Genomic DNA, 12,851 nt, shown 5'->3' on the forward strand with positions numbered 1-12,851 from the left:
AAACTGCAAAATGTCATTGCTGAACATGAGTAGATTCTGAATCACGGTAATGAAACAGCCGGACCACTTAACCACAACTAAATTAAATTCATTGGTTTGATATGGATGTGAAGTTTGGATTAGACACAATATGCCCAGTGTATGACAGGAGAAATGAACAAAAGTACGCTCTGAAACACACATGGACACTTGGGCACACGTTCATGCACCGGTAAACGCTAGAGAGCAGCTTCATCAGTATTCTGTTCATGAAGGCAATCATTGGCTCTGACTCCCCGACCATCATCACTCACCATCAACCTACCTGCTCTGCCACTGAGGCCCCCACACCAATCACCAGTCTTCATCACACATGTGAACACAATACACACACATACTCACACACACCCTGATTAGGTCATGAATAGAGATTTTGTAGTTGCCTCCAAAATCTCCTAGGACCCACAGCTGCTGGAGGTCCAGTGGAGAGAAAAAAGTAGAGCGATATCTGACAAAGCTAGCTGTGTGTTGGTCCATTCAGTTATATTGTGGGTAAAAATTACTTGTCTGGTGTGTTTTAATCGTTTGACATTGTAGGAAACACACATATTCGCTTTTTTGGGAAGTGTTAGATGAGAAGATTGATACCACTGTCATGTCTGTACGAAGCTACCGCTAGCTCAGCTTAGCTTAGCGGGCTGGCTGTTTGCCTCGTTTCTTTGCGCTCTGCAAATAAGCATATTTCCCAAAATGTCAAACTATTCCTTTAAACACTAACTAACTATGGCTAGTGCAACATAATAAATTATCTCTCCCTAAAGAGTTGTAGCTTGAGCAGTCTTGACTCATTACCTCAACAGATAGATGTCACCAGCAACTGTAAGTCATAAGCAAGCTAACTTAGCAAAGACGGTGTAGTCCCTCATTCGTCACTAACTTAGCAAAGTTACCATTGCTTACAGCAGTAGTTTTTTCCCCCTCATTTTTTAATTTATTTTTTGTTTGCTTTTTTACTGCTGGATACTTTAACCTCTTTAGGCCAATAAAAATCCTTCAAACAATCTGAGAGAAAACATTTATTCTTTGGTTTAACTGCTCATAACGCTTGTTGTCCACATTAAGGCCATAACCTGATGTGGGGCCGTAATTAGACATCACTTTATTTTAAGTGGTCTCAAGCCAGAAAGGTTGGTAACCAATATGTTCACATGCAAGTTACATTTTTGTTCCAGGTTAAAACAAGTTTAGAAATGTATTTTCAGCTAGACAGTGTTGTGACATCTGAAATCTGTTAATCTGTTAATTAGTTGTCATTGGTTGAACTTTATGTAGTTGCACTGCTGAGATTTTATAATATTTACTTTCTTAGTATTTCATATCAAACCTGCTCTTTGCAGGAATGTGCAGATTACTTTTCTTTAAAGTCTTTGTTTTGTTCTTGTTGGCTATTTATACAGTATGGATAATATTAGCATAATAAATATAACATAGCCATAACAACAGAGAGAAGTTAGAATAACTGCTCAGCTCGTACTGTACACCAGGTAATGGTTTGTGGGGACTCAGGGTGTCTTAATGGGGAAGAGATAGTACATAGGCTACTGTATGTACTGTATCTAGCCCCTCAGAGGATTTACAATGTGCAAAGGAAAGATTGGATATGATGCTGACAGAGTCTGACAGTGACTTACAGCGTCAGTGGGGCAGAAATGGAGCCCATGAGAAGCAGCTCTGCAGGCAAAATCAGTGCTGATACACGAGAATATTAAAGTAGGTGCAGCAAAGAGGTGTAGGGGAATGTTTATGAAGTAGGACAACTCTGTCAGGGAAAATAAAGATGGATGAGGAGCAAACACGTCAGCAGGAAGAAACAGTAAGATGTGTTGTACATGCAGAGTCAGTAGATAGATTGAAGATAGAAAGTAGATAGAAACTTTGTTGGGGGGAGCCATGGAGTATTGAGGCAAACTTAATAAGGTACTGAATAAGTGGTCGATGTCCCTTTACTCTGTATACTTAAGATAGCTACACACCCAAGGATTATGAGGCCGGTTTACTCACTCATTTTGCCTATCCTAACAATTGGAGGATAAATGTCAAAAGATTATCTGACAATATGAGATTCAATCTTAACTGTTACAAATTATGTGCAGACTGACCCAAGGTGTTCTGATACCATAAAACATGGCTGATATTTCTGACTCAATATTTCCACATGACCTGTCTTCTTTTAACACCCAAAAATGCAGTGCCTTACCTTCATATGTTTCTGGTCATGTCTTTTTAAAGGCAAGAACAACAAACTTGTAGGTTTTAAAAACTGGAGAGACGGTGATAGGAACTGTTCAAAATAGAATACAAAACATGCAAAGTATACATTGATCCTTCTTCTAATAGTATTAGAGGTTAATGGCACTCATGTCATTCACAGTATGAAAGAGGTAATGTAGGACAAATGCTGGAATGCAATAGGTCATCATGAGCAGTTTTGGCTCTATTCCATTACAGCTTCAAAACAGATCAAAGTCCACCATAACAAATAGATCTACAGAGGAGGGAAAATAGTAAATGTTAGCCTCAGGAGACATTTAAGTTACACCATTTGATTATCCTCATATTAGTCCAACAAGCAGCTGGATCTGGAAGGCCTTATTTGGGCGGGAAAGCATGCCCGACTGGCCAATATGAAAATGGTGGGGTTATTGTTCTGAACTGCTGAGCAGAACAGTCCACTCAGTAGTATTTGAACTGTAAGCCTGTAAGTGTTGAGACAGGGCAGTGTTTGTATGACTAAAGTTGTGTCTGAGGTTGGAAGTGTGCGTGTTGAGGCTAGTGGTTGTGGGACAGCACAATTTCTAAGTGAGCCTTGTGTTTTAGGTTGAATTGAACTAAACATTTGAGATGCCTGGTTGAATACTGACAAATCCACAAACACACACTTAATCTTATAACATTCAGATCAGCTGAAAGTGAAAGTCAAGGGTGCTGATTGTAATCCAGATCCATGATGATATAGACAGATATCCTCTGCAATAGCTTTTTTTGTATGACTGCATCTGTTTATGACTCCTGTTATGGATGCTCAGCCTAAATTATCAGGATTTACATCACATCCACTGCTGTTCAGAGAGATGGAAGAATAAAGAGTTTAAAATGCAGTAGAGACAGTAGAGACAGATGGATAGAGAGAAAATGAGCATGTGGAAAAGAGAGGCGCACAGCTCTTGTTTTAATTAATCCTCAGACAGACATGAAGGAGGAGGGGAGTTGTATTAGTGTTTCCTAATGTGGACAGTTTGGAGAACCTTTTAATCCAAAAGCATTGCACCTACACTTTCTAATTCCTGGTCTTAAATTTACTGTAGCCACACATTTGGTAAATCTCTTCAACACCTACAAACATGATTGGTGTTATACATGTTTATGGATGTGTGTTTGCCCTTTTAGCCGGGAGAAACACAACAAATGAGGAGCTGGAGAGCATGTTGGAGAGTGACAACCCGGCTATCTTCACCTCGGGGGTAAGTGATACAACAAATGCAACATATTTGCGCACAAAGCATGTTTTAAAATCTAATTCCACTCCTCTCTAACTATTTCCTTCTGTTATGCCATCTTAGATCATTATGGACAACATCACTGAGCAAGCTATGAATGAGATTGAGACGCGGCACACTGAGATTATCAAGATGGAAAACAGCATCAGAGAGCTTCACGACATGTTCATGGACATGGCCATGCTGGTGGAGAGCCAGGTGAAAACACTGATCCTCTCTCAGTACCTACAGCTGTGTGGTTTGGGGCTCAACCAAATGCATGTCTGTTTGGAAAATATCTCAGAAAATTTAGACTTTGTAAATTTGGGGCACAGATAATTATTAACTCAAGAATCAGTTGATTGGAATTTGGTGATTATCTGTATTTGGGATTTCTGCCATTAGACCATTTTTAATACATATTATCATGCTGCGTTCATGAACTGAAAGGAAAATCTGACATCTGGGACTTTCAAGTTGGTGACTAAACAGCTTGCATTCATTTTCTGTTTCGTAAAAGCATTCAATTATAAACAAACCTTATTTTTTACAGGGGGCTTTGGCTTTGTACGTTGAGAATTTTTGAGAATTTGTTTAGGTTTGTCATTTCCCTGTGGTAGAAATTGTCTTCTGTTAGAGAACAGAGATTTTGTATAGTGTACATTGTACTGAGGAACTTGCATCATCTAGTGAGGAGTGAACATGTTTGCTCTCACAACATGTAGTTCCTATAGTATATAGCTTCTTCAAAGCCACATACGTAGATTATCCTCAAGTGTAAGAGTTGCCTTGCTCTTCTCAGTAAAGTGTTGAGCTTCAGGTAAATCTGTATGCTTTGGCCTATATGTGTGACTATATGAGTGTGTGGGCTGAACCCCCACAGAGATGAACGGTTTCCCTCATTAGAAATACTCAGTCTGAATTACGCAAAAAGGAATCTGAGCACATGAATAAGAAAATATGCTGAATGATGAATATGAAAGTAAATTGTGTCATGTAAGTGATATGAATTACAATGACAGCACAATGCAATAGCAGGCTTTCCCTCATAATTTTAGTGTGGGAGTGATAATTGTTTGAATGTCTAATAATTCAGTAGTATTGTGTGTGTTTGTGTGTATACTCTTTTCTTCTCTTGTCACACATATGAATGCTCTAATTGTAAATAATTAAATTCTAACTCTTCCTTTATTAACTGAGTGCCACATCATTTAAGATTATACTTGAGTCTGTTTGTTAATTTTGCCTTTCTCAGCTTTGCACTCTCTTTTCCTTCTTTTTTCTTTTCCGCAACACAATACCACCACAATGACTCTGAGCTCTAGAGAACAGAGAACAGCGTTCCCCTTCTAATACAGCAAGGTAATTTATCTGTGATTCCTCAATTTCTTTTTTTATTATACTTAAATCATTGTTGCAGTGCATGCAACAGTGAAGGGCTGTATACACTGGTGTGCCTTAATATTCACTCTAATGCAAAAGGGTTGATTCTTTATTTATTTTTAACAATCCTGGGTCAATGCTAAATGAGCAATATTAGGTGTTCTTTGTTGACGAATGCTGATTTAGAAATGGTTAATGACTTTTGCTGCTTTAATAAAGTGTCAGTAAGATGGGAAATGTGAATAGGTAAATGAATAAAGAGAAGAAGAGAAAAGATCAATTAGTATCTTTTTCAAAGCCTTCACAATACACCAGTCTTTTCCATTCTCTAAGATGCTCATATAATAAGTATGAAACTATAGATCATTGTATAAAAAAATAATAATATTAATAATAGAGCTAAAGAAACTGAAGAAAAAATATATTAAACATTCTTCAGATAGTCTTCTAATTCTCACTTAAAACACCTCTGTGAAATCTAATTTTAGATGTGGTTAAAGATGGTACTGAATGTGAGTTCAGGAAGGTTTCTGCTCTTACCACTACAAAGTCTCTTGTTTTTGTGCAGGGTGAACTGGTGAACAATATTGAGCGGAGGGTGCTGGAGGCTCAGGAATATGTGGAGCAGGGAAAGGAGAAAATCCCAAAATGCAAAAATTTCAAAAAGACCGGCCGAAAGGTGAGATGCAAATTGCACACAGTCTACAAACTGACTCATTATTTCTCTTTTTTTCCTCTTTCCTCTCTCCTTCTCATTCACCCATTATTCCTCCCCTTTCCCTCACCTCCTCTATCTACATCTGTATCCACTCCTCCTCCTGCCTCCACATCTGGCTCCCTCTCTCTTCTTCCTGTCTGCATGTCTTCCACACCTCCTCTGTAACTAACCTCTCTTAGGGGGAAATGATAGACCGCATAGAGTACAATGTGGAGCACTCAGTAGACTACGTGGAGAGGGCAGTATCAGACACTAAGAAGGCGGTTAAATACCAGAGTAAAGCACGGAGGGTGAGTCGCATGTACAACAAAACAATGCATGTGCACAACCATGCTATCACATGAAAACGTGAAAGATAACTTCAGAAGAATTGCATGTATATACTGTTGTGTGTAACTGTAATTGTCGTCAGTGTGTGTGTATGCTTGCCTGTCATGTATTCTGCATGTGGAGCATGTGTGTCGTGAGTATTTTTGACATATCGGATCAAACAGTGATTTCCAACCAGGGATACATGAACCTCGGGGGATATTTCTGCAGTTACCGGAGTGTACTTTGAAAGTGTAATTTGAAAAATAAAATTATGATTTGGTAAAGAAAAAAAAACCTCATTGTCACAATAACCATTGAACTGTCAGCTACAACAGACTGACTGCACAGGACACAGAACCTGTGTAAGCTGTAACACCTGAACAGCACCTGCTGCTGAGAGTTTGTTAAACCTGGTAAGCAAGCAAGTAGAAAAGCCAAAATAGATAGCTAAAAGCAATGGATGAATTATTGAAATGTCCAATGTGTGCAAATAAATGCAAACTGGAACAAACCTACTGAAAAAAGGGCCAAAGCCTAAACATCACAATGTCTTGTATATAAAACAATATTAACATAATGACATCCAATTTCAAATGTGTTCAAAAGAACACATTTGGAACATCACAAGTGGTGTCGATGAAGGGGTACCTGAGCTCATCAGAGGGGCTGTACAGCAGACAAAAACGACTAGAAACAGACTAAAACCTGGGTTACTTGTCCTTCCTTCATTTAATAACCTGCACCACAGTGGAACAACTCTGCCACCTCTTGGTTAATATCTATCATAGCACTCAAAGGTAGAGAAATTTCATACATCACATGACCCCAATTCACAACAAGGTTCATCTACATGACTACATGATTATTTCCCCACTTATAATCAAAGACTGTGAAAAAACAAAGTTTCTTTCTTTCTTTCTTTCTTTCTTTCTTTCTTTCTTTCTTTCCTCTGTCTCTGTTTCTCATCTCCCACATCCACTGAATCATTATCTAACACTTTGCCCTCCTTGTCCCCCCCCAATCCAGAAGATGATCCTGATAGGAGGTTGTATTGCAGTATGTCTGACCGTCCTCATTATTTCCCTCGCAGTTGGACTCAGTTAGGACCCTAAGAAATCCCTACAGAGCAGACAGAGCAGGAGGTGATGCCTCCTCCACAGGGTTATATGTTCAGCAGTTAAAATGTAATGTATAGTGGGCTGTGTAATGTGCAATCAGTAACTGCTCGTGAAGTAGGAAGCTGGCTTACATTACTTCTCTGCAGGCAGTCCAATATGTCTCTGTGCACTCAAATATTTGACATTAACTTTTAAATGCATTTTTAATTTTTAAACTTTTTCTAAACTAAACAGTCAAAACCTTTAGAAACTAACTTGTGCTCTGTCTGTGTCATGATTCAAATGCCTTTGTCATTTGCATTTTCTGCAGTCTGTTGAAGAGCTTTGCATGTTTTTCTACAAACACAAAGCTGCAGATATGTGGTTATGCTAATTTATAATCAAAATAAATGTGTGTTGAATCAGAATTTCAAAGAACGAAAGACTTTTCAAAGTGCACACAATTCAGCATAGAGTAAGTTCATGAACAGCCTCTCACATACTTACAGATGTATCTAACATTGAGAACCCTGATGATATTTTATGAGATCATGATCACTGTTTTAAAAATATAAACTTTGCCTTGTTTGTAGCATTAAAGGAATACTTCGCCGATTTGTGAAATACACTTATTCGCGTTCTTACCAAAAGTTAGATAAGAGGATTGATTAAAAAAAATGTAAAACAACTTGATGTAAAAAAAAATCAAGTTGTGGTTTTATGGGTTATATGCCAGACTATCTTTTGACTTCTATGAGTCCCTGCATGGCAACTTCACGCTGATAACAATATTCCAGAAAGTCACTGCACCCGGACCAAGAATTAGTCCGGCACCTAAACCCCATGGATGTATTATAAGAACTGGATACTGGACTCCAAGATGCCATCCTCTCACTTGGACGAAAATTGCTCATAAAGTCTCCTAGCTTCCAGGTTTGCTTCTGTGTTGTGCAGCCCACTGCACAGGCTCATTAGTGTTTCTCCCTCTGGCCTCGCCCACACGTTTGTCATTTTTACAGTTTGATTTCTGTACAGGTTAAACAAGATCGAATGTGTCAATTAGTGAGCTTTAGAGGTGTTGGTAGGCAGATTTTGTTAACTTTGGACAGAGACAGGCTAGCTGTTTCCCCACTGTTTCCAGTGTAAGCTAACCAGCTGCTGGCTCCAGCTTCTTATTTACCGTGGTATCGATCCTGTCATCTAACTATCGGCTGAAAGCAAATAAGTATCGAACTATTCCTTTAAGAATTGAAGGAGACTGCTGAATCCACAGAGTTTAAATGCTGGACATTGGCTGTTTATGAACTAATGAGGAGGAATGCATGCTAAAAAGAAATGTTTTACAATTTAACTTTGCTTTAAAGTCACTGTGTGGATTTTTAAAGAAGAATTTAACAATCCCACATCAGCATCGGCACAGTCTATATATTGCTTTAAGCTTATTTCAGGAGGTAGTTGCATGCATTGCTGCCTACCACATTACCCGCTGTGATGCTACCAAAAGGTGGGACCAAAATTGAGGATTCCCATATTCTACACATAGTGTCTTTAAATATGAGAATGATTCACGTTTGTGGCATGTGTGAAATTGTATGTTGTTTAATGTGGTATGAACAAAATGCAGGAACCAAATATTAATGTTGTTAAAAGTAGAGGAAATGCTTCTAAACCACAGTCACACTCCAACAATGTCATCAGATACAAAATAGTCTTTCTCCAAACTGCATTATGTTCTTCTGCTTTTCTTCTAAACTGCATTTTGTTCTGATGATTATAAATATTGTGTTAAAGTACAGTACAAGTGATATGCCTCACATGTTTTCCTGTGCTCTCCGTTTGCTGCCTTGGATGACTGTTTATCTGTTCTTGTTAACACTATGCAGAAGAAAATTATGATTATTATATGCTGTGTGGTTCTGGGAATTGTCATTGCTTCCATCGTTGGGGGAACGCTGGCCTAAACCTTAACCACAGTCACACTAAAAGACACAGCCGCACACACAACAGAGCAAAAACCCAACAGATTGTTCAGTTTCCTGTTTTCATGAATGCAATCTACATACTGTACGACACATTTTACACCCAGTGTACAGGGCCAGAGGTGTTTTCGCATGAGTTGCTATTTTGTAAATGTGTGGTGCTGCATACTGTTTATCTGAGTATTGAGTGTTGTTAACGATATGATGTTTCAAAAAGTGAATTCTTGAATGACAAAGTTACTAAATGATATGTAACACTAATACATTCCAACTTCCAAATATGACACTTATTCATTTGTAATGTCTATTTTGTGTTGTACAGGCAAATCTGTATCTGCAGTGTTTTCAAAGCCACGTTATCTATAGACCTGTTTATTTACTTTATTTTTTCTAGTCTTTTTACTTTCTCTCTCTGATATCCTCTACCTCCCTTCAAAAGCCCTGAATGGTTTAGTTCACTATAAAGTGGTGTTTTGATTTCTATTACAAAAGGGAAAGAAGACATGTTGGATATTTTACTCGTAGAATCATCACACTGCCAGACTTTTCTAATGTCAGTTTACGAAAGCAGTGCTACTACTTCATCTGGCTTTACCAGTTGTGCAGCATTTGTAACCGTTGCTCCAGTGTTGAGTGTGAGTGTGTGCATGCATACATGTGAAGGAGGATATGTGCTTGTTCATTTGTCACGTGCTGAGTGCCAGTCATGGGATGAGTGCTTGTTATTAGCCACCTGTGTCTTTGTTTTGTATAAAGTGTATAAGTGTAAACTGATATAAAGCTCTCTAACACTGCCAGTATGTTCAAAGCTGAGTCTAGTCTGGTTGGATTGATAATTTTGGTCTGTAAGTAACAAACCCTTGTTGTTTTATGTCTTTTTATAAATCCCAAGCTTTCAACAGAGTATATCCTTCTGTCAAGCTTCTGTTTATTTTTATGAGTGAAAGTCAGTGAAAGCATTAGCATGAAGTCAAAGTAGCCCTGTAAAAGACTCTCATATCAGTTTTCTGGCAACAACATCAGACATGCACATACTGCAACCATGTTACCATGTTGCCTACTCAACTTGTTGCCTTTATGTTGTATTGTGATGACATGGTTTTGTTTGTTTAATTTGAGTTTGTTTTTGTTTTGTTTTTCCAAGTAAAGTTTGTTTGAAAAATCACATTCAGAGTTTGTGTATTGCTTTGCATAAGTGCATTCACAGAGACAGGAAGTTTCTGTAAATCAGAAATTATGGTATTTTTCAACCTGGGTCTTATTCTCCTAATTGTGACTGTGGGTCACTTGTCACTGTAGAGATTCAGGAAAAGCAACTCCCGCACAAAATTTTAGATCGGCCGTCCTCATTATTTCCCTCGCAGTTAGATTCAGTTAGGACCCTAAGAAATCCCTACAGAGCAGACAGAGCAGGAGGTGATGCCTCCTCCACAGGGTTATATGTTCAGCAGTTAAAATGTAATGTATAGTGGGCTGTGTAATGTGCAATCAGTAACTGCTCGTGAAGTAGGAAGCTGGCTTACATTACTTCTCTGCAGGCAGTCCAATATGTCTCTGTGCACTCAAATATTTGACATTAACTTTTAAATGCATTTTTAATTTTTAAACTTTTTCTAAACTAAACAGTCAAAAACCTTTAGAAACTAACTTGTGCTCTGTCTGTGTCATGATTCAAATGCCTTTGTCATTTGCATTTTCTGCAGTCTGTTGAAGAGCTTTGCATGTTTTTCTACAAACACAAAGCTGCAGATATGTGGCTATGCTAATTTATAATCAAAATAAATGTGTGTTGAATCAGAATTTCAAAGAACGAAAGACTTTTCAAAGTGCACACAATTCAGCATAGAGTAAGTTCATGAACAGCCTCTCACATACTTACAGATGTATCTAACATTGAGAACCCTGATGATATTTTATGAGATCATGATCACTGTTTTAAAAATATAAACTTTGCCTTGTTTGTAGCATTAAAGGAATACTTCGCCGATTTGTGAAATACACTTATTCGCGTTCTTACCAAAAGTTAGATAAGAGGATTGATTAAAAAAAATGTAAAACAACTTGATGTAAAAAAAAATCAAGTTGTGGTTTTATGGGTTATATGCCAGACTATCTTTTGACTTCTATGAGTCCCTGCATGGCAACTTCACGCTGATAACAATATTCCAGAAAGTCACTGCACCGGACCAAGAATTAGTCCGGCACCTAAACCCCATGGATGTATTATAAGAACTGGATACTGGACTCCAAGATGCCATCCTCTCACTTGGACGAAAATTGCTCATAAAGTCTCCTAGCTTCCAGGTTTGCTTCTGTGTTGTGCAGCCCACTGCACAGGCTCATTAGTGTTTCTCCCTCTGGCCTCGCCCACACGTTTGTCATTTTTACAGTTTGATTTCTGTACAGGTTAAACAAGATCGAATGTGTCAATTAGTGAGCTTTAGAGGTGTTGGTAGGCAGATTTTGTTAACTTTGGACAGAGACAGGCTAGCTGTTTCCCCACTGTTTCCAGTGTAAGCTAACCAGCTGCTGGCTCCAGCTTCTTATTTACCGTGGTATCAATCCTGTCATCTAACTATCGGCTGAAAGCAAATAAGTATCGAACTATTCCTTTAAGAATTGAAGGAGACTGCTGAATCCACAGAGTTTAAATGCTGGACATTGGCTGTTTATGAACTAATGAGGAGGAATGCATGCTAAAAAGAAATGTTTTACAATTTAACTTTGCTTTAAAGTCACTGTGTGGATTTTTAAAGAAGAATTTAACAATCCCACATCAGCATCGGCACAGTCTATATATTGCTTTAAGCTTATTTCAGGAGGTAGTTGCATGCATTGCTGCCTACCACATTACCCGCTGTGATGCTACCAAAAGGTGGGACCAAAATTGAGGATTCCCATATTCTACACATAGTGTCTTTAAATATGAGAATGATTCACGTTTGTGGCATGTGTGAAATTGTATGTTGTTTAATGTGGTATGAACAAAATGCAGGAACCAAATATTAATGTTGTTAAAAGTAGAGGAAATGCTTCTAAACCACAGTCACACTCCAACAATGTCATCAGATACAAAATAGTCTTTCTCCAAACTGCATTATGTTCTTCTGCTTTTCTTCTAAACTGCATTTTGTTCTGATGATTATAAATATTGTGTTAAAGTACAGTACAAGTGATATGCCTCACATGTTTTCCTGTGCTCTCCGTTTGCTGCCTTGGATGACTGTTTATCTGTTCTTGTTAACACTATGCAGAAGAAAATTATGATTATTATATGCTGTGTGGTTCTGGGAATTGTCATTGCTTCCATCGTTGGGGGAACGCTGGCCTAAACCTTAACCACAGTCACACTAAAAGACACAGCCGCACACACAACAGAGCAAAACCCAACAGATTGTTCAGTTTCCTGTTTTCATGAATGCAATCTACATACTGTACGACACATTTTACACCCAGTGTACAGGGCCAGAGGTGTTTTCGCATGAGTTGCTATTTTGTAAATGTGTGGTGCTGCATACTGTTTATCTGAGTATTGAGTTTTGTTAGTTTTGATATGATGTTTCAAAAAGTGAATTCTTGAATGACAAAGTTACTAAATGATATGTAACACTAATACATTCCAACTTCCAAATATGACACTTATTCATTTGTAATGTCTATTTTGTGTTGTACAGGCAAATCTGTATCTGCAGTGTTTTCAAAGCCATGTTATCTATAGACCTGTTTATTTACTTTATTTTTTCTAGTCTTTTTACTTTCTCTCTCTCCCTTCAAAAGCCCTGAATGGTTTAGTTCACTATAAAGTGGTGTTTTGATTTCTATTACAAAAGGGAAAGAAGACATGTTG

At 38.1% G+C, this 12,851-nt stretch overlaps 1 protein-coding gene across 4 annotated transcripts in view; it reads left to right on the forward strand.

The window, feature by feature from the left end:
* Window positions 1-10,169, forward strand: part of stx1a (syntaxin 1A (brain)) — a 62,331-nt gene extending 52,162 nt beyond the window's left edge. The window contains exons 7-11 of one of the 4 annotated variants that reach the window (XM_044204125.1): window positions 3,427-3,500; window positions 3,600-3,734; window positions 5,467-5,577; window positions 5,796-5,906; window positions 8,909-10,169. In XM_044204125.1, the coding sequence (XP_044060060.1) occupies window positions 3,427-3,500; window positions 3,600-3,734; window positions 5,467-5,577; window positions 5,796-5,906; window positions 8,909-8,986 (509 nt within the window). In that variant the 3' untranslated portion in view covers window positions 8,987-10,169. Of the gene's footprint in view, window positions 1-3,426; window positions 3,501-3,599; window positions 3,735-5,466; window positions 5,578-5,795; window positions 5,907-6,954; window positions 7,281-8,908 lie in introns of those variants that run through there. The other 3 variants (XM_044204127.1, XM_044204128.1, XM_044204126.1) reach the window with 3 other exon arrangements.
* The last annotated feature ends 2,682 nt before the right edge of the window (window positions 10,170-12,851 follow it).

This window comes from Siniperca chuatsi, linkage group LG7 (genome assembly GCF_020085105.1).
Source record: "Siniperca chuatsi isolate FFG_IHB_CAS linkage group LG7, ASM2008510v1, whole genome shotgun sequence".
Lineage (NCBI taxonomy): Eukaryota > Metazoa > Chordata > Actinopteri > Centrarchiformes > Sinipercidae > Siniperca > Siniperca chuatsi.